General features: G+C 41.1%; 1 protein-coding gene and 1 pseudogene across 2 annotated transcripts; one reads left to right on the top strand and one right to left on the bottom strand.

The window, feature by feature from the left end:
• The first annotated feature begins 10,654 nt into the window (after nucleotides 1-10,654).
• LOC306650257 (growth arrest and DNA damage-inducible protein GADD45 alpha-like) lies at nucleotides 10,655-11,658 on the top strand (annotated as a pseudogene). The gene has a single exon. The product of its transcript is annotated as a growth arrest and DNA damage-inducible protein GADD45 alpha-like (transcript).
• A 5,663-nt stretch (nucleotides 11,659-17,321) lies between these two features.
• On the bottom strand, nucleotides 17,322-18,161 carry LOC306650432 (vomeronasal type-1 receptor 90-like; the record flags this gene model as incomplete). The annotated part of the gene is made up of 1 exon (XM_079122465.1): nucleotides 17,322-18,161. Exon 1 carries the CDS (start codon nucleotides 18,069-18,071, stop codon nucleotides 17,322-17,324), a length of 750 nt encoding a protein of 249 aa, XP_078978591.1. The 5' UTR covers nucleotides 18,072-18,161.
• Nucleotides 18,162-23,457: the final 5,296 nt, after the last annotated feature.

Raw genomic sequence — 23,457 nt, 5'->3', positions numbered from 1 at the left:
GTGTTGAATGTTTTTATGGTATTGATTTTTTTCACATATTTTTGTAGGGATAAGTCTCTGAGGTGAATAGGGAGGACAGTGTGAAATGTGCATAAAGTGTTCACCAGGGCAGGCATGCAGGGTGGTAGAAAGGAAGAAAGAGTTGCATAGGGATCACCCACTAATGTGAATAGTGAGAGAACTGAGATGTGTATGGAGAGCACATTAAGGTTTGCAAGAAAGGTTCTACGAGTTGTGTTACAGGGTTTTCTGAAGGGAAGGTTTCTGAGGTGTGTAGAGGTTCTGTGTGATGGATACCTAGGATTCTCTGAGGTCTGTAGAAAAGTCCTTCTTAGGTGTGTAGGGATGGCTCAATATGGTGCAGAGGAAGCATCTCAAAGATTATATGGAAGGTCTTGTGTGTTTATCGGAAGGACTCTTGATAGCAGGAGGGCGGACACACAAATTTTGTAGAAGGTCCTTTCTGAGGTGTGGGGGGAGGACTCTGTGTGATTAATAGTCTGGTTCTGTCTTGTAGTATAGGATCTCTGAGATGGGTGGGGATGCTTCTCTTAGGTGTGCAGGGAGTGCTTCTGAGGTGTGCAGAAATAGTGATTGATGTGAATAGGGAGGGTTTTCTGAGATGTGTAGGGAGATGTTTTTGGGGTGTCTAGGAAAGTCTATCTGAGGTGTGAAGGGACAGTCTCGTGAAGCGTGTAGGGATGGCTTGCCTAGTTATGTAGGGAGAGCATCTGAAGTGTGTAGGAGGGCTATATGAGGTGTGTAAAAGGCTCCTTGATGTGAGTGGGTGTGCTCCCTAAGTTGAGAAAAGAGGGGTATTTTTGGTGTACAGTTAAGGCCTCTGGTGAGTAGAAAGGGATCTCTGAGGTGTAGTGAGGGTTCTCTTAGATAAAGAGTGTGTAGGGTACTCTGAGGTATTTAGGAAGACTTGTAAAAGAGAAGAGTGAGAACTCATTGTGGTATGTAGGGACATCAACCTGAGGCATTCAGGGACTGCTCTAGAGTGGGTAGTGAGGGCTCTCTGAGATATTTATGGAGGGCAGCCTGAGGTGTGACAGGAGGCATCTCTGAGATTCCTAGGGATGGGGCTCTGAGACGTGTAGGGCGGGCTCTATGACACAGGTCAGAGGTCTATATGAGGTGTGTCAGAGGGCTCCTCGGTGTGTGGCAGGGCCACCTGGAGTTATTAGGGAGGACTCCCTGAGGTGTGTATTGATGGCTGTCTTAGGAGGGTAGAAAAGACTCAGTGAGTTGTTTATGGAGGGAAATTTGAGGTGAGTTGTGAGTTCTCTGAGATGAGTAGGGAGGACATTAGACATTGATGGGAGGGCTCTCTGAGATGTGGAGGGAGGTCTTTCTGTGGTGTGTAGGTAGACTCCTCTGAGGTGAGTAAGGAGAGCCCCCTGAGATTTGTGGATAGCCTCTCTGAGGTGGGTAGGGTTGGCTCTCTGAGGTTTGCATGGAGCTCTGAATGAGGTGTAAAGGAGGAATCTGAGGGGTGTCAGAGGGTATTTGAGGAAGTGAGGGTTCTGACTCTGTTGTGCAGAAAGGGCCCTCTGAAGTGAGTAGTGGGGTATCTCTAAAATGAGCATGAAGAACACCCTGAATTGTGATGGGAGGACACTGAGGAGAGTAGAGGAAATCTCTTAGATGTTCAAGAAGGGCATTCAAAGGACTATGAGAAGTGCTCTCTGAGAAGTATAGATACAGCTTGGAGTGACAGGCAGAGTGGTGTTATTGGGGAGTAGAGAGGGCTAACTGAAATGTGTACTTAGGTTTTCTGAAGTGTGTAGAAAGGGCATCATGAGATTTTATTGAAGGTTATATGAGGTGTAAAAGGAGAACTCATGTTGTATAGTGTGGGCAGTGAAAGATGACTATAAAGGACATACAAAGTGTGTAGGGACAGCAATCTAATGTGAAGACTGAGACAATTTTGAGATTAGTCAGGAGAACACACTTCAGCGTGAAAGGAGGACTCTATGAGGTACATAAGAGGGATCTCTGAAGTGTGAAATGAGTGTTTTCTGAGTTGTGTGGAGAGGTTGTGTGGGATGTGTAGTGAGGATTCTCTGAGGTGTGTGAGGAGGGCTTTGTGAGGATAGAGGGATGGTTGTGGTGTGGATGAATTGTGTCTAAGGTGTGTATGGATGGCATTCTGCAGTATGTATGGAGGTGCTTTATGTAAGTAGGGAGGGCTTTCTGAGGTGTGAACAGAGGTGGCTTTGAGGTGTGTATGATTGGCTGTATGAGGTGTAAAGTTAGGGTTCACTGGGTACATAGGGAGGGCCCACTGAAGTGCTTAGGAGGGGTTTATGAGGGGTGCAGGAGGACTCATTGATGTAAGTGAGAGTGCACTTTTAGGTGAGTGCTATTTGAGGTGTACTGGGAAGACCTCAGGGGTGAGTAGAAAGGGCTCTCTCAGTTGTGTATGGAGGGCACTTTGAAGTAGTAGAAAGGACTCGTTTCTGTATATAGGTACTGCCCTCTAAAGTGAGTAGTGAGAGATGTATGAGATGATTAAATATGATATACTGAGATGTGAAAAAAAAGTGCTGTATGAGTTGTGTAGCATGGCTATCTGAAATGTGAAGGGACGACATTGTGAGGTTTTTAGAGACGCTGTGGTGACTTGCAGTGAGGGCTTTCTGAGGTGTGTAGGAATGACCTTATGAGGAGTGTAAGGATTGCTCAATGAGGTGTGTAGGAAGAATCACTAGGATGTGTATGGATGTGCATTTTGTGTAGGATGGGCTCTCTGATGTGTGAAGGGAGGGCACTGTTTTTTGTTTTTAGGAATCTCTGAGCTGAGTTGGGAAGGCTGAGTGAGCTTTGTAGTGTAGGTTCTCTGAGGTGTGTAGGAGGCATGTTAGGGGTTGTCAGGGTTTGTTGACTAAAATTGCGATCTGAGTTTTATAGAAAGGGCCCAGTGATGTGATTAATGAGATCACTCTGAGGTGAGTAGGGAGAATATGCTGAGTTGTGATGGGAGGGTTTTTTGTGGATAGTAGAAGAAATCTCTGATTTGTTCAGGGAAGGCTATCACGAGGGTTCTCTGAGCTGTGCCTACAGCTCTTGTTTGGTACAGAGAGGGATTTGTGCTGAGTAGTGTAACTGAGATGTAAATTTAGAGTTTTCTGAGGTGTGCAGTGGGGCTCTCTGAGGTCTGTAGGGAGGGCACGTTGAAGTGTGATTCAGGGCATTATGAAGTGTATAGGAGAAGTTCTCAAAGTCTGTGGGAGTGTTCCCTAAAGTGAGTAAGGGGGGTTTTTATAATATGAAGGGAAGCCCTGTGTGGTGAGACAAAAGGGCTGTCTAAGGTCTCCAGATGTGTGTAGCAATGGTGACTGAGGACAGTAGGCAGGTATTTCTGAGGTGTGTATGGAGGTGTCTTTGAGATGTTCATGAAGGACTTTCTGAAGTGTGTAGAGATTGTTGAAGGAGGTATAGAGAAAGCCTTTCTAGGGTGTATATGAATGGCCATGTGAAGTGCATAGGAAGGGCTCACTAAAGTGTGAATTGGGCCCTGTTCTTCGTAGTCGGGTGTCTTTGAGATGAGTATGGAGAGCTCTCTGAGCTTTGTAGTGTAGGGTCAATGAGTTGGGTTGAGAAGGCTCTATGCAATGTGGAGAAGCACTCTCTGAGCTGTGGAGGGAAGGCTCAATGATGTGTTTACAAGGGCTCTATAAGGTGTGTTGGAGGGCTTCTTCAAGTGAGTGTGAAGGCCTCCTGAGGTGTGTGGAGAGGCTGTGTGTGGTGTGCTCTGAGGGTTTTAACTTTATAAGGTGAGTGGGAGTGCTCTCTAAAGTGAGTAAGGAGGGATGTGAGTGCATAAGGAAGGCCGCTGTGGCTCTCTGAGGTGTAGTGTGTGTTGTCTGAGGTGAGAAGGGCACTCTGAGGTGTTCTAGGGACAGGCAAAGGAGTAAAAGTAGAACTCACTTATGTGTCAGGATATTTCTGAGGTGTTTATAGACTGCTCGTGGGGTGAGTAGTGAGGGATTTCTGAGGTTCGTAGTGAGGAGCCTCTGCGTTGTGTAGGGAGGGCTCTATGGTGTGTGTAGGTGAGCTTTTGTGACTAAGGAGTGCTCACTGAGGTGTATAGCAAGAGTTGTTTAAGGTGAAAGAAAGTGCTCAGTTGTGTAATGAGACTTCTGAGGTGAGTAGTGAAAGTTCTGGACATGAGTAGGGAAGACACAGATGTTGAATGGAGGGCTCTCTATGGTGTGTAGTAGGTCTCCCCAAGATAAGTTAGGGTGGGCACCGTGAGATTTGTAGTGTAGAATATCAGAGGTACTCAAGAAGGTCTCTGTGAGGTGTGTGGGAGAAATCTATGCTGGGTGTAGGAGGGTGTTCTGACTAAGTAAGAGCGCCATGTCAGTTGTGTAGAACGAGCCCCTGAATACAGATGTGAGATCTCTCTGAGATTAGTAGGTAAATCACACTCTGGTGAGATGGGAGTGTTCTTTGAAGAGAGTAGAAGGAATCTCTGAGGTTCACAGGGAGGGCACTCAAAGGGGTATTGCAATCATTCTCTGGTCTGTGTCAGTAAGTGCCTTGGTGGTGTGCAGGAAGGGATTTGTGGTGAGTAGTGTTGTCTATCTGAGGTATGTAGTTAGTGTTTCCTTAGTTTTGTAGGGAGGACATTCTGAGTTTTTTGTGGAAGGTTTTCTGAGACTGTGAAAGAAGGACTTGCTGGTGTGTATTGGGTGGGCAATTCAAGGTGTTTAGAATTGCTCAATGAGTTGTAAAGCAAGATTGTTGTGTATTTTTTAAGATCCTCTGAGGACGAGTGCTAGGAGAGAGTGGGGGGGTTTCTGAGGTGTGTAGGGAGGGCACTTGTGGGTAGAGTGGTCTACCTATGTTGTGTAGGCAGGTTTCCTTAAGGTATGTAGGAAGGGCACTCTTGAATTGTGAAGGGAGAGCTCTGTGAGGTGTGTCAGGAGGGGATGCAAATGAATCAATTGATTTACTGAGGTGTGTAGGGACATCTTTCTGAGATGCACATAGACTGGTCTTGAGGGGAGTTGTGAGGGCTTTCTGGAATGTATAGGGAGAGCACTCTGAGGTATGTAGGTGGGAACATTGAGGTTTGAAGGGAATGGTCTCTTAGCAGTGTAGGGAGGGCTTTATGACATGTAGTAGGGTTCTATGAGGTGTGTCACAGGGCTCCTTGACATGTGTGGGTGGGCTCTGACAATTTATTAGGAATGGTTTACTGAGGTGTATATGGAGGATGCACTGAGGTGTGTATAAATGGCCCAGTGAGTTGTGTTCAAAGGGACTTCTGAGGTGAGTAGTGAATGTTCTCTGAGATGAGTAAGGAGGACACAGATGTTGCAGGGAGGCCTCTCTGAGGTGTGTATGGAGGGTTCTCTGAAGTCTGCAGGAGGTCTTTTTGAGGTGTGAAGGAGGGCACCTAAGTGGGAGTGCACCCTTAAGTGAGTATGGAGGGCTAAACGAGGTGTATAAGGATGTCCTCTGTTTACGATAGAAAGGGCTCTTGAGGGTTTTAGGGAGTTTAGTTTGAGGTATGCATTAGAGATGCTGTGAGATGTGTATGGGGGGGCTATCTTAAATGTGTAGGAGGGCTCCATGACGTGAGTGGGAATGTTCCCTAAGGTGATTAGGAGAACTAATTGGGGTTTATGGGCGAGGCCTCTGTGGTGAGTAGAAAGGGCTCAGCATGGTGTGTAGATACAACCATCCAGTGTGAGTAGTGAGAGATTTCTGAGATGAGTAAAGAGGAAAAACTGAGGTGTGAAAGAAGGGTTTTTTATATATATAGTTAGGCTCTCTGAAGTGGGTTGGAAGGGTTTCCTGTGGTGTGTAGGGATTGCACAATGATGTGCAGAGGAAGCTTCTCTAGCATATGTATGAATGGCCTTGTGGGATGTGAAGAAAGGGCTCTCTGAGACATGATGGAAGGAATCTGTGGTATGTAGGTTGGAGTCCCTGAGATGAGTATGGAGGGCTCTCTATACATTGTACTACAGAATCTCTGAGGTGTGTAGAGAGTGTTCCCTGAAATGTGAAGATCGTGCTCTCTGAAATGTGAAGGGAATGTGCTCTCTGGTGTTCAGGAAGGATACTCAGATGAACAGTTTGGGCTCTCTGATGATTGTGGTCTAAGTTCTCTGAGTGTGAAGGTAGCGTCCCCTGGGATGTATAGGGAGGGCTCACTGAAGTATGTAGTGAGAGCCATCTGAAGTATGCAGGAGGGCTTTATGAGGTGTGTAGGAGGGCTCTTTGATGTGAGAGGGCTTGCCCCCTGAGGTGTGTAGGGAGGGTTATGTGAGGTGTATAGGGATTCCTGTGGTGAGTAGAAAGGGCACTGTGAGGTGTGTGATGGTTCTCTGAGGTGAGTACGAGGGGCATTCTGAGATATTTAGTAAGTGCTTGTAAAGCGTTGAGGATTCACTGAGGTGTGTAGGGCATGCCATTGGGGTGAGTAGGGAGGGCATTCAGAGATGTGTAGGGAGGGCACTCTGAGGCATATTGGGAGGGATTTCTGCTTTGTAGGGAAGAGACTCTAGTTCAAGTAGGGAGGGCTGTATGATGTGTGTAGAAGGATTCTATGATGTGTGTCAAAGGGCTGAAATGTGTGGGAGGGCCAACTGCAGTTATTAGGAAGGACTCCCTGAGGTGTATCGAAGGACAATCTGAGAAGTTCAGAAAGAGCTCAATAAGTGGGTGGTGTAGGGATGTCTGCAGTGGGTAGTGAGAATTCTCTGAGATGAATGTGGAAGATAGTGATGTCGACGGGAGGGCTCTCTGAGGTGTGATTCCTCTCTGTGGTGTGTCGGTGACTCATTGAGATGAGTAGGGTGTTCTTTCTTTGTTTTGTAGTGTGGGATCCTTTAAGTGGGCAGGGTGATTCTCTGAGGTTTGTAGAGAGAACTCCAGGGTTGTGTAGGAACAGCAGTCGATGTGAGTAGGGAGGACTTTCTGAGGCATGTAGGGAGATGTCTTTGTGGTGTGTAGGAAGGGCTCTCTGAGGTGTGAAGGAAGTGTTTCTTGAGGTGTGTAGTGAGGGCTCACAGAGGTGTGCAAGCTGGACCATCTGAAATGTGTAGGAGGGCTATATGAGGTGTGTAGAAGGGCTCCTTGATGTGAGTAGGAGTGCTCCTTAAGGGGAGTTAGGAGGGCTATTTGAGGTGTATAGTGAAGGCCTCTGTTTTGAGTAGGAAAGGCAGTGTAAGGTGTAGTGAGGTTTTTTAGAGGTGAGCAGTACGGCACTCTGAGGTGTCTAGTGAGGGTTTGCACAGAATAGAATGAGGATTCACTGAATATTGTAGGGACTTCTTTCTAAGGTGTGTAAATGTTGCTCTTGAGGTGATTGGTGATCACTACCTGAGATGTGTATAGAAGGCACCCTGAGTTGCATTGGGAGGGATCTCTGAGCTTTGTAAGGACAGGCCTCTGAGCCATGTAATGAGGTCTCTATTACATATGTAGAAGGGTTCTGTGAGGTGTTTCAGAGGGCTCCTTGATATCTGTGGTGGGCCACCTGAGGTAATTAGATAGGGATCATTGAGGTATTTATGGAGGGCACTTTGAGTTGAGTAGAGAGAACTCAGTGAGTTGTGTATTGGATGGACTGTGAGGTAGTGAACTTCTCTGAGATGTGTAGAGAGAACACAGGTGTTGAATGGAGAGCTTTCAGAGGTGTGGAATGAGGACTGTGGTGTGTAGGTTGAACTCTGTTTTGTAGTGTAGGATCTCTCAGGAAGTGATCACTCTGAGTTGTGTAGGAAGGGTTTCATAGGTGTTTAGTTTGAGCAATTGATGTGAGAAGGGAAGGACTTTCTTAGTTGTGTAGGTACATAGGAGGTCCTTGAAGTACATATGAAGGGTTTTCTGAGGTGAGAAGTTGGGTTTCCCTGGAGTTTGTAGAGAGGGCCATCTGATATATATAGGAGGACTCCTTGACAAGAGCGGGAGTAATCCCAAAGGAGAGTAAGGAGGGTTGTTTGAGGTATATAGAAAAGGCTGCTGTGTTGGATAGAAAGTGCTCTCTCTGTTGTAGTGCAGGTTCTCTGAGGTGCATAGAATGGCACTCTGAGGTGTTCAGTGACAGCTTGCAAAGAAGTAGAGTGAGGACTGAGAATTATAGGAAGTCTTTATGAGGTGTCCAGGGAATGCTCATGGGGTGAGTAGTGAGGGCCTTCTGCGATGTGTAGGGACAGTGCTCTGATGTGTAAAGAGGTCTCTGAGTTTGTAGGGACTGCCCACTGATCTGTGTATGGAGGGCCCTATTACATGTGCAGAAATGTGCTATGTGGTGTGTTGAAGATCTACTTGAGCTGTGTTAAAGGGCCTGCTGTGTTTACTATGGAGGGTGTATACTCAACATACTGATGTGTATATTGAGGATGATCTTAGGTGAGTAGAAAGGCTCAGTGTGTTGTGTACAGAGGTACATCTGAGGTGAGTTGTTAGAATTCTCCCATATGAGCAGGGAGGACATAGAGATGTTGAAAGGATGCTCTCTGAGGTATGGAGGGACGGCCGACTCTGGTGTATTGGTCGAACTCTGAGATGAGGACTGAGGGCAATGTGTTTTCACTGTCTGTTCTTTGAGATGGGTAGGGTTGGCATTGTGAGATGTGTAGGGTGGTCTCTATGAGGTTTGCAGGAGAGATTTATGAGGAGTGTTGGGCTTTCTGACAAAGTCAGAGTGCTATCTCACTTGTGAGATATGAGTTTGGAAGGGTCCCCTCCTCTTCTATTTCATGGAATTCTTTGAGGAGTTTTGGAATGAGCTTTTCTTTGAAGGTCTTGTAGAACTTGACTGAGAATCCATCTGATCCTCGACTTTTCTTTGTTGGATGGCTTTTAATGACTTCTTCTATTTCATTACTTGAAATTGATCTATGTAAATAGTGTATGTCCTCCTGGTTCATTTTGGGTAAATCATCTGTGTCTAGAATCCTGTTGATGTCTGTGAGATTTTCTATTTTGTTGGAGTATAGATTTTCAAAATTGGTTCTAATTATGTTTTTTATTTCAGTCGTATCTGTCATGATATTTCCTTGTTCATTCCCAGTTTTAGTAATTTGAGTTTTCTCTCTCCTTCTCTTTGTTTATGTGGCTAAGGGTTTATCAATTTTGCTTATTTTTTCAAAGAACCAGCTTTTAATTTTGTCAATTTTTTGATTGTTTCTTTTGTTTCAATTTCATTGATTTCAGCTCTGATTTTACCTATTTCCTGTCTTCTGGTACTTTTGGTGTTTATCTGTTCTTGTTTTTTTATGGCTTTTATTTGTAGTGCTAGGTCATTTATTGATATTTTTCTTCTTTTCTTGAATGCACTCCATGAAATAAAATTTCCTTTAAGTTCTGCTTTCATTGCGTCCCAGAGATTTTGATATATGTATCTTTGTTCTCATTTACCTCTGAGAATTTTTTAATTTCCCCCTGACATCTTCTGTTATCCATTTATCATTCAATACCATATAATTAATCTCTAGTTGTTGGAGTAGTTTCTGGTTTTTGTTCTGTCATTTATTTCTAATTTCAATCCATTATGATCTGATAGAATACAAGGGAGTTTTGCTATCTTGTAATTGGTAACAGTAGCTTTGTGGCATTAAATATGGTCTATTTTAGAGAAGGATCCATGTGGTTTTGAGGAGACAGTGTATTCACTCTTTGTTGAATGGAATATTCTGTATATGTCTGTTAAGTCTAAATTATCAAATGTATACTGAGATATGGTTTCTTTGTTCAATTTTTGTTTGGAAGATCTGTCCAGTGGTGAGAGAGGCGTGTTAAAATCACCTAGTATTATTGTGTTGTGGTCTATTTTGTTCCTGGAATTGAGAAGGAGTGGTTTGACGTACATGCATGAGCCACTGTTTGGGGTATAGATATTTATGATTGTTATGTCTTGCTGATTTTTGCTTCCCTTAAGCAGTATGAAATGTTCTTCTTTATCCCTTCTGACTAACTTTGGCTTGACGTCCGCATTATCTGATATGAGAATGGATACTCCAGCATTTTTGCTGAGTCCGTGTGATTGGTATACTTTTCCCCATTCTTTCATGTTTAGCCTGTAGGTAACTCTTTCTGTGATGAATCTCTTGAAGGAAGCATATTGTTGGGTCTCTCTGTTTAATCCAGTCTGCCAGTCTATGTTTATTGATTGATGTGTTCAGGCCATTAACATTCAGGATTATTACTTTGATATGATTTGTATTCCTGATAATTTAGCTTATTATTTTTTTTTAAACATGACTTTGTTTCTCCTCTATTTGGCTATTCCTATAGGGTAGTTCCTCCCTTTGCTGATTTACATCATTGTTTTTCATCTCTTCGTCATCAAATATTTTGCTGAGAATGTTCTGTAGTGCTGGCCTTCTATTTGTAAATTTGTTTAGCTTTTGTTTATCATGGAAGGATTTTGAGAAATCTGCTGATACCCATATTGGTTTCCCCTGAATGTAATTTGATTTTTTTCTCTCGCAGTCTTTAAAATTCTATCTTCCTCCAGTGGTTGTGAAGCAGCCGCCCTAGTGGTGTCGCGGTTTTTGGCGAGGCTATGGCCCCTGAGCTAGCGACCAGGGGAAAGGGGCAGGAAGGCAGGGACAGCGAGGCAGCGTTGATCACTGCAGAAGGAGCCCGGGAGGGTGAGGCGCTATGGGACTGCGCGCGGGATTGGAGCGCGCCACAAGAAGCCGGAGAGCCAGTGCAGAGAGCTGGTGCCTGTGCGCCCATGGTGGCAGAAGCAGCCCGCATGCTGCACTCTCTGTGAAGGACTTGCAGTTGCAATATGACTTTGGAGGAATTCTCGGGTAGAGAGCAGAAGACCAAAAGGATGGACAAGGTGGGCCTTGCCCTGGAGGAAGTGCTCAGCAAAGCACTGGGTCAGTGCACCATCACCATCAGGGGTGTAGGAGGTGGCCAAGCTACTCAATGTGGACCTGGATAATGTGGTTCTGTGCCTGCTGGCGGCAGACGAGGAGGAGGACAGGGATATGGCTCTGTAGATCCACTTCACTCTGATCCAGGCGTTCTGTTGTGAGAAAGCTATCAACATCCTGCGCCTCAGCAGCCCAGGCCGGCTGGCGAAACTCCTGCTGCTGGAAACAGATGGGAGCCCAACCAAGAGCAAGGGCGCAGCGCAGCCCCTGGACCTGCACTGCGTGCTGGTTACGAATCCACATTCATCACAATGGAAGGATCCTGCTTTAAGTCAACTTGTTTGTTTCTGCCGGGAAAGTCGCTACATGGATCAGTGGGTTCCAGTGATTAATCTCCCTGAAGGTGATGACATCTGAATGAAAATACCTGAACCAAATTGCACTGAGGTTTTGAAATACCTTTGTAGTTACTCAAGCAGTTACTCCCTACACTGAAGCAAGGATTACAGAAACTGATGTCAGGGGCTGAGTGAGTTCAACTACATGTTCCGGGGGCCCAGAGAAAGATGACTTTACAGATGGAAAGTTGAAAATGAAGAAAGAAGCTGTGTTGAAACAAATACAAGTCCAAGGAACAAAAATCACCAAGAACCATGTGGGAAGGAAAATTATGTATTAATTTAGGATGGTTGAGTTTCATTAAAATAAACCAAATATGCGTTGTTAGAAGTTTAAATGTGCAGCAGTAGTTTGGGTATTTTGGTTTATATTCCTCCCTCAAGTTTAACAACAACAACAACAACAACAACAACAACAAAAACTGAAAGGGTTAGTCATATTTGAAACCAAATTTTATTGTATTTTGATGAGATGTTAAATTCTCAAAAGTTTTATTATAAATTGTACTAAGTTATTTTATAACATGAAAGGTTATTTGTGCTATTTTTGAAACAATACCTACAATAAACTGATATGGACTAGTTGCAAAAAAATTCTATCTTTATTTTCTATATTAGGTATTTTCATTATGATGTGCCTTGGTGTGGGTCTGTTGTCATTCTGTATATTTGGAGTCCTATAAGCCTCTTGTACTTGATTTTCCATTTTATTCTTCAGATTTGGTAAATTTCTGATATTATTTCATTGAATAGAGTATTCAATCATTTGGTTTGTTTCTCTGTGCCTTCCTGAATCCAAATAATTCTTAAATTTGACCTTTTCATGGTATCCCATAATTCTTGGAGGTTCTGTTCCTGGTTTCTTACCATCTTCTCTGCTTGGTCAACTTTGTTTGCAAGATTAAACACTTTGTCTTTAATGTCTGAGGTTCTGTCTTCCAGGTGTTCTGTCCTATTGGTTCTGCTTTTTATGGAGTTTTTAATTTACTTTATTGTTTCCTTCATTTCAAGGAATTCTTTTGTTTTCAGAATATCTATTTATTAAAATAATCCTTTGCTTCCCACATTCACTCTTTTCACTGTGATTGGTGTGATCACTCAAGGCCTGCATTGCTCTCTCATCGTTTGCTTCTCTGATCATTTTAAACATGTACATTCTGAACTCCCTTTCTGACATTTCTTCTGCCATGCTGTCTTTGGATTTTATTGACGTAGCATCTAGGTTTGTTTGGGACATTTTCTTCCCTTGTTTTCTCATATTTCTCAGGTATCTTCCCCTCTAATAGTGAAAACCTGAGATTTTGCAGTTTTTCTCCTATTGACTTATAGTGTCCCTGTAGGTTTCCAGTAACTCACCTCCTAGTCTTCAGTAGCCTGAAGTCTTGGAGGAACTTGATAAATCAGTGATCCACAAAGGAAGCTGCCCCTTTAGGAGTGGTGGCCTCCAGGTTGGGTTTATTCCCTGCCAGTGGGCAGAGGCACGTCCACGTGTTGACTAATGATCAGCAAAAGAAGCACTGGACTGCAGGCTGGGGCCCATCTGGTCTGGGCCTGGGTCTCTGGTTCTACCACCCTAGTTTTAAGCCTTGCCTGGCAGGGAAGACTCACCTTGCAGGGAAGCCTTGCCAGGCATCTCTCCTCTGTGAAGTTACTGGCTTTTCAGATCCACCACCCTACAGGGAAGTCTCCCTGGGCAGCTCTCATCCTCAATGTTCCCTGATGTTTGGAACTACTGCCTCAGCTGGGAATCTACCCTCAGCAGGTAAGACCCACACAGCAGCTCTGAGCTGGTCCCCAGTCTCTCAGGACCTCATCTTCTTGAATCCTGAGTCCTGGAGTGACACAGAATGCAGTCACCCTCTACTTTACCATCTTGACACTCATCCTTTCAGATCTTAAAAGGGGAGACTACTTTTTGCCAGGTAATAATTTAATAGTACTGGAACCCATTCCCCCTTTCTTTGTGATTGACAGGTTTTCTCCCTCACCCTCATTATGATAGGCTAGTTAATTGTCATTCGAGGTGTGTAATGGGACCCAAATAGGATTTGTTCAAATGTAAAAGCATCCCTGTGTGATTAGGCATTCTTGTCCACTCATAAATCCTAGAGCGGCAGGAAAATGGAAATGGTGTGGATACAAATGGAGGATACATACAATTCAGACTTAAGTTCTAAAAGTGCACAGCCAAATAGAAAGCCATGGGCCATGTCAATTTCATTGGTACCTTGTCAACATCTGAACATTATAGAATTTAACAATTATCCCCAGTCCTTTGGAATGTCTGTTCAGCATGGATTCTTAACAGTGTCTTTATCCTGAAGCCCTCAGTTCCCAAAGTAGTATACTCAGGTAGAAATCTTTCTGCCATTGTCCCCCACACAATGCCAGGAGTTTTATCTTTTCTCCTCTGATTCAACCCTAATTTTACTTGTTTCATTTTTGTCCTCTGCCACCATCCATGGATTTCATTCTTTGAACCCTTAGGACAAGAACACAGCAAGAAAATCAGGGAGGACAACAGCCCACAGAGATTTCATATGTCTGCAGAAGTGGCAAACTGAGGCCTGTTCTCAAAGTCTGATTTTATTCCCACAGGCAAATAGTGACTATAAGGCACAGTAGAGGCCACGTCCTACTTGCCTAGTTCTCTGTAGTTCAAGCTACTTTCTTGAGATTGTTTTTTTCCTCCATGCTAGTATTTGTTTCCCTGACTCAGAGCAGGATGTTTTGCAGCTGCCTGGGGCCCAGATGAGAAGCAGTACTGTGAGTGTCAGTGGCTGAGTTTTAAGGTATAAAAATTTTTAAGTCCCTTTTTAGTTGTCCTGCTCTCCTAGCACATTAATGGCAGCTCCTTTTTGCATCCAAATTAGTTTTCGACACTTTAGTCTCCTTACTCTGTAACTGCATACATGTCTATACTTACAGAATCTTTCACTCATTTCATCTCTGAGAGATCAACTCAGAACTGCAAAATTTTGCAGTAATTCAGAAAGTTATTCAAAGAGCAGATTGTTAGAGTAAATCATCATCTTTTTCTTAGGTTCACATCTGTTAGTGGCCCATTCCACCAAGATCTTTCCCATGAGAGATTTTATAAGATTGACAAAATATTGCCCTTTTTTAGAGACCAGAAAAAATAGCAACAAATAAACTAGAGCCAGGATTCCCAAACCATGGCTGACAGATGGGAATATTTAAAACTGACCACATAGGGAAAATCTCCCCATGTTCCCAACTCCCTTTAACTCCTAAATGAGTGGCACCACAGATGTCCCAATGAAGAGAGATCTCATGTCCCACAAAGAGGAACTAGCTATGTAGAATCAATGGTCTCAGTGTGCATACCTGGGGAACTTACAAAATGGACAAGGTGTCACAGATTTATCGCCTTCCATTTCCTCTTTCTTGAAGTAGACCAAGATGGTTCAAGTGATAGAGTTCATGGAAGAAAGGTTGCAGTTCCCTGTAGCAAAACAGGTTTTGGAAACAGCTTAGATAAGCCCTCAGTCCTTCCCTGAGAAGAAATAGCTTCTTATGACCCACCTGAGGCACAGCACCTGGCTTCTAAATTTCTAGCAGTCAGTTACCAAAAGATACTGGCCTTTCATCCTCAGCATGGAAATATGATTGCTTGGAGTGCCAGCCCATCCCAAGAAACCAGAGTGGATGCTGCTATTGTGTCCCTGTGTGGTCACCAATTTCATTACCAAGTGCTCAGTAGATCTCCCTGATGCCAATTCATGCCAATTTAATAATGAGGACACAGTTATGAGGAAAAGGAAAAGGAAATTTTATTGCTTTGCTAGCCAAGGAGAAACACAGGGGACTCCTGCCACAGTGCTGTGATTCTTCCCATCAGGGAGAACAGAGGGCTTTTAAAGAACATATTTAAAGGCTATATTCTTGGTGTGAACTGACAGGGGGTCTCAGGTGAGTCCTGAAGGTGTGCTGAAGTGAACTTTTTAATTTGGGTGATAGTCACTTCCCAGGTCTTCTCGTGACACCATCCTGTGGAGCACAGATAACTCAAGGTAATGTTGTTCTCTGTCCCCAGTTTAGGGGTGGGAAGAGAAGGAAGAGGAAAAGATACAAATATCCCTTTAAAAATAAGTATAAAGCCTATATTTAAAAGGTAACGTGGACCACTGTTACACCTAAGGTAACGTACCCTTGAAGGCTCAGTCACACAAACTGCTGCTTAAATTAATCCATAACAAGAATTTCTCCACCTCCTTTGCGTAGATTTCAAGGTGGCACACACCTGTATTACCAGTGAAATAGGAGGCTGTGCAGGAAGATTGCAAATTTAAGACCAGCCTCAAAAAACTCAGCAAGAGTCTAATCGAGTAATTGAGACCCTGTCTCAAAATGAAAAATAAGAACTGCTGGGAATGTGATTCAGTCATTAAGAACTGCTGAGTTCCTTCCCTGGTCCAAATAATACATAAATAAATAAAATGTTTTGGGCAAAATTCAATAAAATGCCTTAAAATTGTTAGAAAATTGTATTTTGGCATCTTGGAATCATGACATGTAAGCTTCTTTTAATTTTAGAAAATTTGTTTTCAGAGCATTTTATAAGGCCACTGGAAACACTTTTTAAAGACTTTGTATTTTTTTGATTTTTAAGAGATATTGTTTATGTTATATTTTATGAACAATTTTAGAGGATATATTATGGTAATTCAGTACATATATAAGGTGTAGTAATCAGATTGGAGTAATTAGTATTTCTATCTCCTCAACTTTAATTATTCTTAAGTATCAGGAATTTCACTTTGATACACATTTTAGGTCATTTTGACCCATAGTTATCTTCATGTGCTAAAGAATTACCTGAAATGATCCCTCCACTCTGTTCCTAGGGCCCCCTCACTGAACTCTTTGCTTCAATACTCCTCCTGCTCCTCCCATTCTCTCGTGACCACTATTCCATTTGTTCTACTAGATGCACTTATTGCTCTCTACAAATGAATGAGAACATGTGGTGATTGCCCTTTTATCATATTTCCTTAACATAATGAAGGTCACTGGGCCTGTTTTATCATGACAAGGTTCACATAACAGAGAATTCACCATTCTGATCATTTCTAAGACTACAGGTCAGTGGCAGAAAGCACATTCGTCCTACTGTGAAAACAATTTTCACCCATCGCCAATACTTTTTCTTCTTCCCACACTATTCCTGTGCAGCTCTCAAATATGAACTCCTCACTGGCCCCCTTTCTCATCCCCTTGTAACTGCCATTTTGTTTTCAGTCTGTAAAAGGTTCTACTCTCATTTAAAAATTCTATGTTAGAATTTTACCATGTTGATTCTTTCTTAAAAATATTTTTGGTTGTAGATGGACACATACCTTTATTTTTACGTGGTAGACTGTTGCTCTACCACTGAGCTACAAACACAATTTCAGCATTGGTTCTTTTGCTACTGACAGTTTAGTTGCAATAATGTCTTCAAGGTTCAGGAGTTACTCCCTCAGTCATGTATATTTCTGTTACAGGCTGAATAATATTCAATGGTGTGATCAGACCACATTTTGCATATACATTCATATCCTTTTGGGAATTGAGCTGTTTCCAACATGGGCTATTGTTAGTAATGCTACTATAAGCACTGGTGTACATAAGATAACTTGAGTCCCTGCATTTGATTATTTTTACCAGATCAATATAAAGGACTTTTGAAGGATCAGGTGGAAATTGATGACAATAAATTTGACATATTTAGCTGGATATAATACATCTCATTGAAGTACTTATTTAAAAGAGCTGTACCATCTCAAAGTGTTTATAAGTGGCTAACCCATGCCTTAAAATGACACCCACTCCATAGAAATCACTGGTTGATACCAAGGAGATATGTTGTGTGCTTGTGTTATACAAAAATGTACATTATTGACATTTTTATGACATATTTAATATTCACATGTCTCCAGGTAAACAGATTTAAGAAAACATGCATATCTCCATATTGACTTTCCAGAGAGCATTTATTCTATGCTGTGATTCAGAAGCCAGCATATTGGCACATGAGGAGATCTTACCCATCACTCAGTTAAATATGTGCTATCTTCCCCCCAAAGGATTTCAATAAGTTAAGAATTTGTTTTTCATTAAAGAGGAGTAGGAAGGGACTTGTCATGGCATAGCCATTGGAAACCATTATCTGGATAGAATTACAAACAGGGTCGTTGTTCCACATAGATCTTGAGGAGGAGAAGATGCAGTCCAAACAGTACATGAGCACAAAGAAACTCATGAGCAGCAGGATGGTCCTGGTGGCCCTCTGTACAGGGGATGCTTTTGGAGAAAGGCAGGTACTGTTAAGGTGCTGGTACTGCCTCTTATGCCTGGTTAAGAGGGTCACCATGTACCCACTTGAGAGGCCCATGAACCCTATTAGAAAGACATCCCACAATGCACCTAATATGGAAAATAAATGCCTGAGGAAGTAACTCAGTGGTAAAATCATACAGGATTCAGTAATAAATACAAGACCATGTGATGTCACATTGTGCATGGCAGTAGAAGAGAATGAGAAGTGAACACTAAAGGACATGTAGAAGACCCACAGTAACAAAAAGGAACACAGGATCTGATGTGGAGATTTGTGTTTAAACTTTGCCAAGCAGGAGCTTCTGGGGCTGAGGGTGATGGCCTGGAGGACACTCAGAAGGCAGGTGGCACAAATTGAGAGGCCCCTCAAAAACTTGTACAGGTAGATCAATGGTTGACATTTTATGCCATCCCAAAGATTGTGAGACAGAAAATCATCTGTAACTATGAACCCCATAATTATCAGCATCCCTAAGTGTATTAGGGCCAAGAGACCAATGATGAGGTCAGTGGGTTTTATCCTGTGCTGGAGAAGGAATGTGAAGATGTGAAAGAGAAGAAGGATGGTGTTGGCTGAGATCCCAATGCCCACTTCAGAAAACAATGCATTTTTTATGCTAATAAAACCATACATTTGTTTGGTCTTTTTCATCTTTTGGGCAAAGCATCATATTATATCGTAGGAGAAAAGGAAGAGAAAGAGTTGATTTCAAATAGTATCATCTTCATCAATCTCAATCTCTGGTCTTACCATCAGGAAATGGGAGGATTCACCCTGACACAACCTTTCCTCACTTCAGGACTGAAGGCTCTCTGATACTCTTGAGGTGTCACTTCCCTATTGTCACCAAATCATGTCTGCAATATGCAGTGATTTTTGTGCTCTCAATGTGGCTCAGCTTTCTTGTTCACTCAGAATGACCTTTTCCCATTGAAAACAGTTCTGGAGCATAATCTCATCTTGAGGTTGCCTGGGGTAGTGTCTTGCTCATTTTTCATCTTTCTCTTCTTTATTAAGCACCAGGTACATACTGAAATCTCTACAACTTTTGGTGAATGTAATAGGGAGAATTGCACAATTGCAGAGAATTCTAACCCTCTCAAGAAATGGATCTCAATGATGTAGGTGTACTCATAGGGGTATTATTTTAGTACTCTCTACTCTCTTTATTCTGGTTTTTAACCAGATGTAATATCTTTAATACATCAACTGATCCAACATTGAGAAGCAAGCCCTCTAAGACATTGTTTGAATTTTCCTTCGTGATCTTCCATTCAGTTCAAATGGGAACTTGATGCTAAATCTGATCATCTCATCTCTGAAATATGGGCAGTCATATTACCTATCTTCTAGACCTATTATGTGTGACAGATATATGGAAGTGTTTTTGGCATATAAGAACATCTGTAGAGAGTTTGGCCATTATGTTAAATTACACAGTTCATACCTTTGACTTGGGTGATTTAATTTAATTATTTTAATAATGACTTACTGTGTTGCTGCTTCAATTCATCTCCATCATGTTAGAACATCTTAGCAATATGTGTAGAAAGGCCTTTGGTGGTATTTTAGGACTGTTTAAATCACTGCAGCTTTACATCTTAGATTCCTGTTATTATGTTCACCACAAAAACTGTCCTAAGAGAACCAAGTCTAGTTGTCAAATATTCCTAGGAATATATCCTAATGTTTTCTCCTCAGTCATCTGGAATCAGAGTGGTAATTAAAGTCACAGTTCAAATAGCTTCAGAATCATTCTATTGTAAGGTTTTCATGAAAGAAAAAACATTTGATCAAAGACTCAAAGTTTGACTTCCTAACGAGTCCCAATTTTCTCCTCCTTTAAATAGGCAGCTTTCCAGTTCAGTGTCCCAAGAACAAACTTGATACAGAAACTTTGATGTTGATATACTGATGAAATATTTCCTCAATGGGGCCTTTTCATGCTTTAATTCAAGTGGCTGACAGAGTAGACTCATTTTAATTCACTTACAATTACATATTAAAAAACAATAGTAATCAGAAAATCTTGCACGTGAGGCTAAATCACTTCATGACTCTCTGGAAAATGTACATCTCTAAGGCAAGCTATTAAGAGAAACCAGAAAAGTTAAATATTCATGAACATGAGATATGTTTTAAAAATCTGAGTTGATATAGATACTTGATTAAAACACTGAGTGGTTCATTTTTGTTTATTTTAATTTTTACTTGGAATCTACTAACTGTTCTTGGATATGGAACCCAGCATTATAATTTAACATGGGTATTCAATATATAGTGATCAAATCAGGGCAATCCCCATGCTGTTAAATATTATCATTGTCACATTTGAAACCTGAAAACTCTGCTGTGGTTGTTATGAATTGTGCATGTAATTCTTATACACAGTAATCATCCTATTATGCTATAAAACCTAAGAGTTTCTTTCCCCTGTACACTCTCTTTGGTACTCCTTACCCACCATTTGTCTCATTCCCTTTCTAATCATAGATGTAGGAAGCTTTTTTGCTCTCAACTTCTGTGTGATCGACTTTTTCAGTTTGAATGCATGAGTGCCACCATGCATATTTGTGGAAAATGAAAAATTTCTTCCACCTCTTGGTGGTGGTAATGCTGTAAGATAAGTTTATTTGCTCAGAAGTGAGAACTTACATCAAGGATCCTTCAGCTTACTTGATGGATCCAGAGTTCTGTGGGTACCTGATAAACATCACATTAAATAACGTGGTCATGGCTCAAATCCTGGCATTTTGCTGAATCTCTTTAACTCAGGACTTGAAATTTTTGATCTGTACATCACTGTGAACATGGTTGTAAATCCCTTCTGAATCTCCATATCAATTCTAAGAATGATATAATAAATGATATAGTGGTTTATTATACTCTCAAATTTTATCCAAGTACCTCTGAAGAAAGGCAGAATTATTAAGTCCATAATAAACATGCATATAAAGCTGAGGCAAAATCATAAACATTAATACTGAGAAACACAATAGGGTTGAGGAAGTAGCTCAGTTGGCAAAGTGTTTGCCTTACATGTACAAGTCCCTGAGTTCAATCCCCAGCACCACAAAACAAACAAACAAACAAACAAACAAACAAAAAACCAGAACAATACAAAAAAACCCACTCAAAACCAGAAACACAGAGTTTCAGTTAGGGAAATACAAATAGCGCATTTTTGAATGTACCAATAAAATATCATCAGGATGAGGTCTAAAGATACTTTTCATTGAAAAGTTAAATCCACAGACAGGTGGAGCTAACATTATTGTTTTGCTATTTGGATATTTACTACCCAAGGAGCTTGTGTGTTTTGTGGAGTAAATAATATTGATCAGAAAATCATGCATCATTATGCAGAAAACAGTGTTGAAGGGTTAGAAGGTGATAACTAGGTTGGTCACTGTGAAAACACCAGACTGACATTAGCTGGAAAAGTAATATGAAATCTAGGTTGCTTTATGCTCAAAGCAGGAAAATGGGGCTTTTAGCTAAAAACTAACCAGTCACTTGACTTCTCAGGGGACACACAAAGGAAAATATCACAAACACACTTATGTTAAATGCAAGGAAACATTTACTTTGAGGTTAACTAAGTATCATAAGCCTGTAATCAATGCTTTTGTATCAGGACCTGTCAAATACAGCCTGTCACACTGCAACTAAATATCCATGACCCAGGGGGAAAAGGCTTGTCCCCCATGAACAAGTTTAACAACAAGTGGAAGACTTCTGTTTGGGGATATTGGAATAGTCTTCATATAACTTTCCTTATGTGACTCCTCTTACAGTATTTACACTCAGACCCAGAAACACCCAGGTCTTTGAGTTTCCCGTAGGATATGTCCTCATGCTTCAAACTTAAAGTCATCTTCCTGTCAATTGCTGTATTTAGATATTTGCAAACCATGGCACAAAATATTCCACTATTATATCTAATTACCAGTTTCTCCTCCTCCTAAATCACACAGATTCCTGAAGACATTGCTTTATTTACCTTTATAAACATGCAAATGTGAACTTTGTGATCATCCATTGACTGGATTGAAACTACTTGCAAAATGTTTTTGTGATGGAAGTTTTCAAATCATAACATTATCATTCAAGATTTGGGTGAAAGGAGTGGTTGAAAATATTTTGGAATATATTTCTTAGGAAAAAACAAACATTTTTTTCTCTAGACTTTTGTAAACTGCTCTTCTTTACTATAGAAAATTCAGTGAACTTATAACAAAGGAACTTGCCACTTTAGAAACATTAATATATTAAAGCAAAAGCTTTTATTATTAGTTCTTTATAGATATACATACCAGTAGAATCCATTTTGATATAGTTATTCAAGCATGGAATATAACATTCTAATTAGGACCCAATTCTTTTGGACATACTCGATGGTGAGATTTATTATGGTGTTTTCATATATGTATGTTTAAAGTTACGTCAGATTCATTCTACTTATTGAAAATTCTCAAATTATATGCAATTTCACCATGATTATTCATTAGTAAAAATAAGTGTAATGCTCATAGAATAGGTGATAGAAATGCAGAGTTCTAGAGAATTCTTAGGTATCAAAAACAAAGTTGTATAACAGAGGTAGATGTGCGCTGTGTCCATTTAAATGAGTCTACAGTTGTCTATAATAGGACTCAGCCATGTCATAAAAAGTATGTTTACTTTTTCTATCTCTTTGCATCAGTTATATATTTTTAAAATTGCAAAACAGTGTATCTATATAAAAGAAGAAACTAGTTATGGAAAATTTTAGTGCTGTAGTGCTAAAGAACTCAAAAGGTACAAAATCAACTAGGAGAATATTGAAATTCCAAATCCATCAGATATGAAGAAGCAGTATTTTCTGACATAAAGAATAACAAACCATCACCAGAATAATGAGCCTGTGGTTGTGTATTCTAATATCACCATGCCAACTCATGGAAAATAGTATGTTTTATTTTATTACAAACTTAAGTTTCTTCTACTATTTTCTGGTCTCCCTGCATCATTAGGATATTTCAAAAAGCATAAATGCATCTCCATTGAATATCCATGCTGTATTAAAGAGGAAGATAAAGTAAACCTGATATAGTGTGCCAAGGATTGTTTGAAAGAATGTAATATCCTTACTTTCATATAAATACAAGCTACACTTTACATTTGAAGTTACTACTCAAAATAAGGTAATATTAGGTAGACTTTCTATTGGGTCAGTCTGGGAGCTTAGTAATTCGAAAGATATTTTGAAACATTCTAAGTTGGAAAATAATGTAAAGCTAGAAATTGCTGGCCTTTTAAATTAGTATAACATGTGATTTTTTATGAAAGACTCAAGGTTCAAGCAAATGAGTTTGCATCCGAGGTTCATGGAGGCAGCACCCTCTACCTTGTGGCACTACTTATGCTGGGACTCTATGGAGAGCTTTAGGGAGAAATGGCTGGCACCTCAGGGAAGGCAAATCCATCAACCAGCGGCTGACAGTCCTGGGGGGACATCTGCTGTGAAGTACAAAACCTCCAGAAATATCATGAGGAAAACTCTGGAAATATTTGGGCAAATGAATGGCAGATAATTGTGAGAAATAGAGGTGAGAAGTATAGGTTGTGTTTGTAAATTTTTGAGGTTGTAATGTACTGTTCAGTGTTCGCACTTACAGCCATGATATATTACCACTATTTAAAATTTCTCCTGAGAAAAATCTACTAGAAAAGAAAGTGTTCTTTTAAAGTAGAGAATCAGGAAACCTCAGAAGTGCTTCTTTGAAAACCCCAAGCTTTCATTACTGGGAAACCCAAATAGTCCTGCAGGGAAGTCCATCTCCCTGATTGATATAGTGATGTACAATTCAAA

Source organism: Sciurus vulgaris, assembly GCF_902686455.1.
Source record: "Sciurus vulgaris genome assembly, chromosome: 19".
Classification (NCBI taxonomy): domain Eukaryota; kingdom Metazoa; phylum Chordata; class Mammalia; order Rodentia; family Sciuridae; genus Sciurus; species Sciurus vulgaris.
The sequence above is the reverse complement of the archived record's forward strand: the minus strand, read 5'-3'. Positions and strand labels throughout refer to the sequence as shown.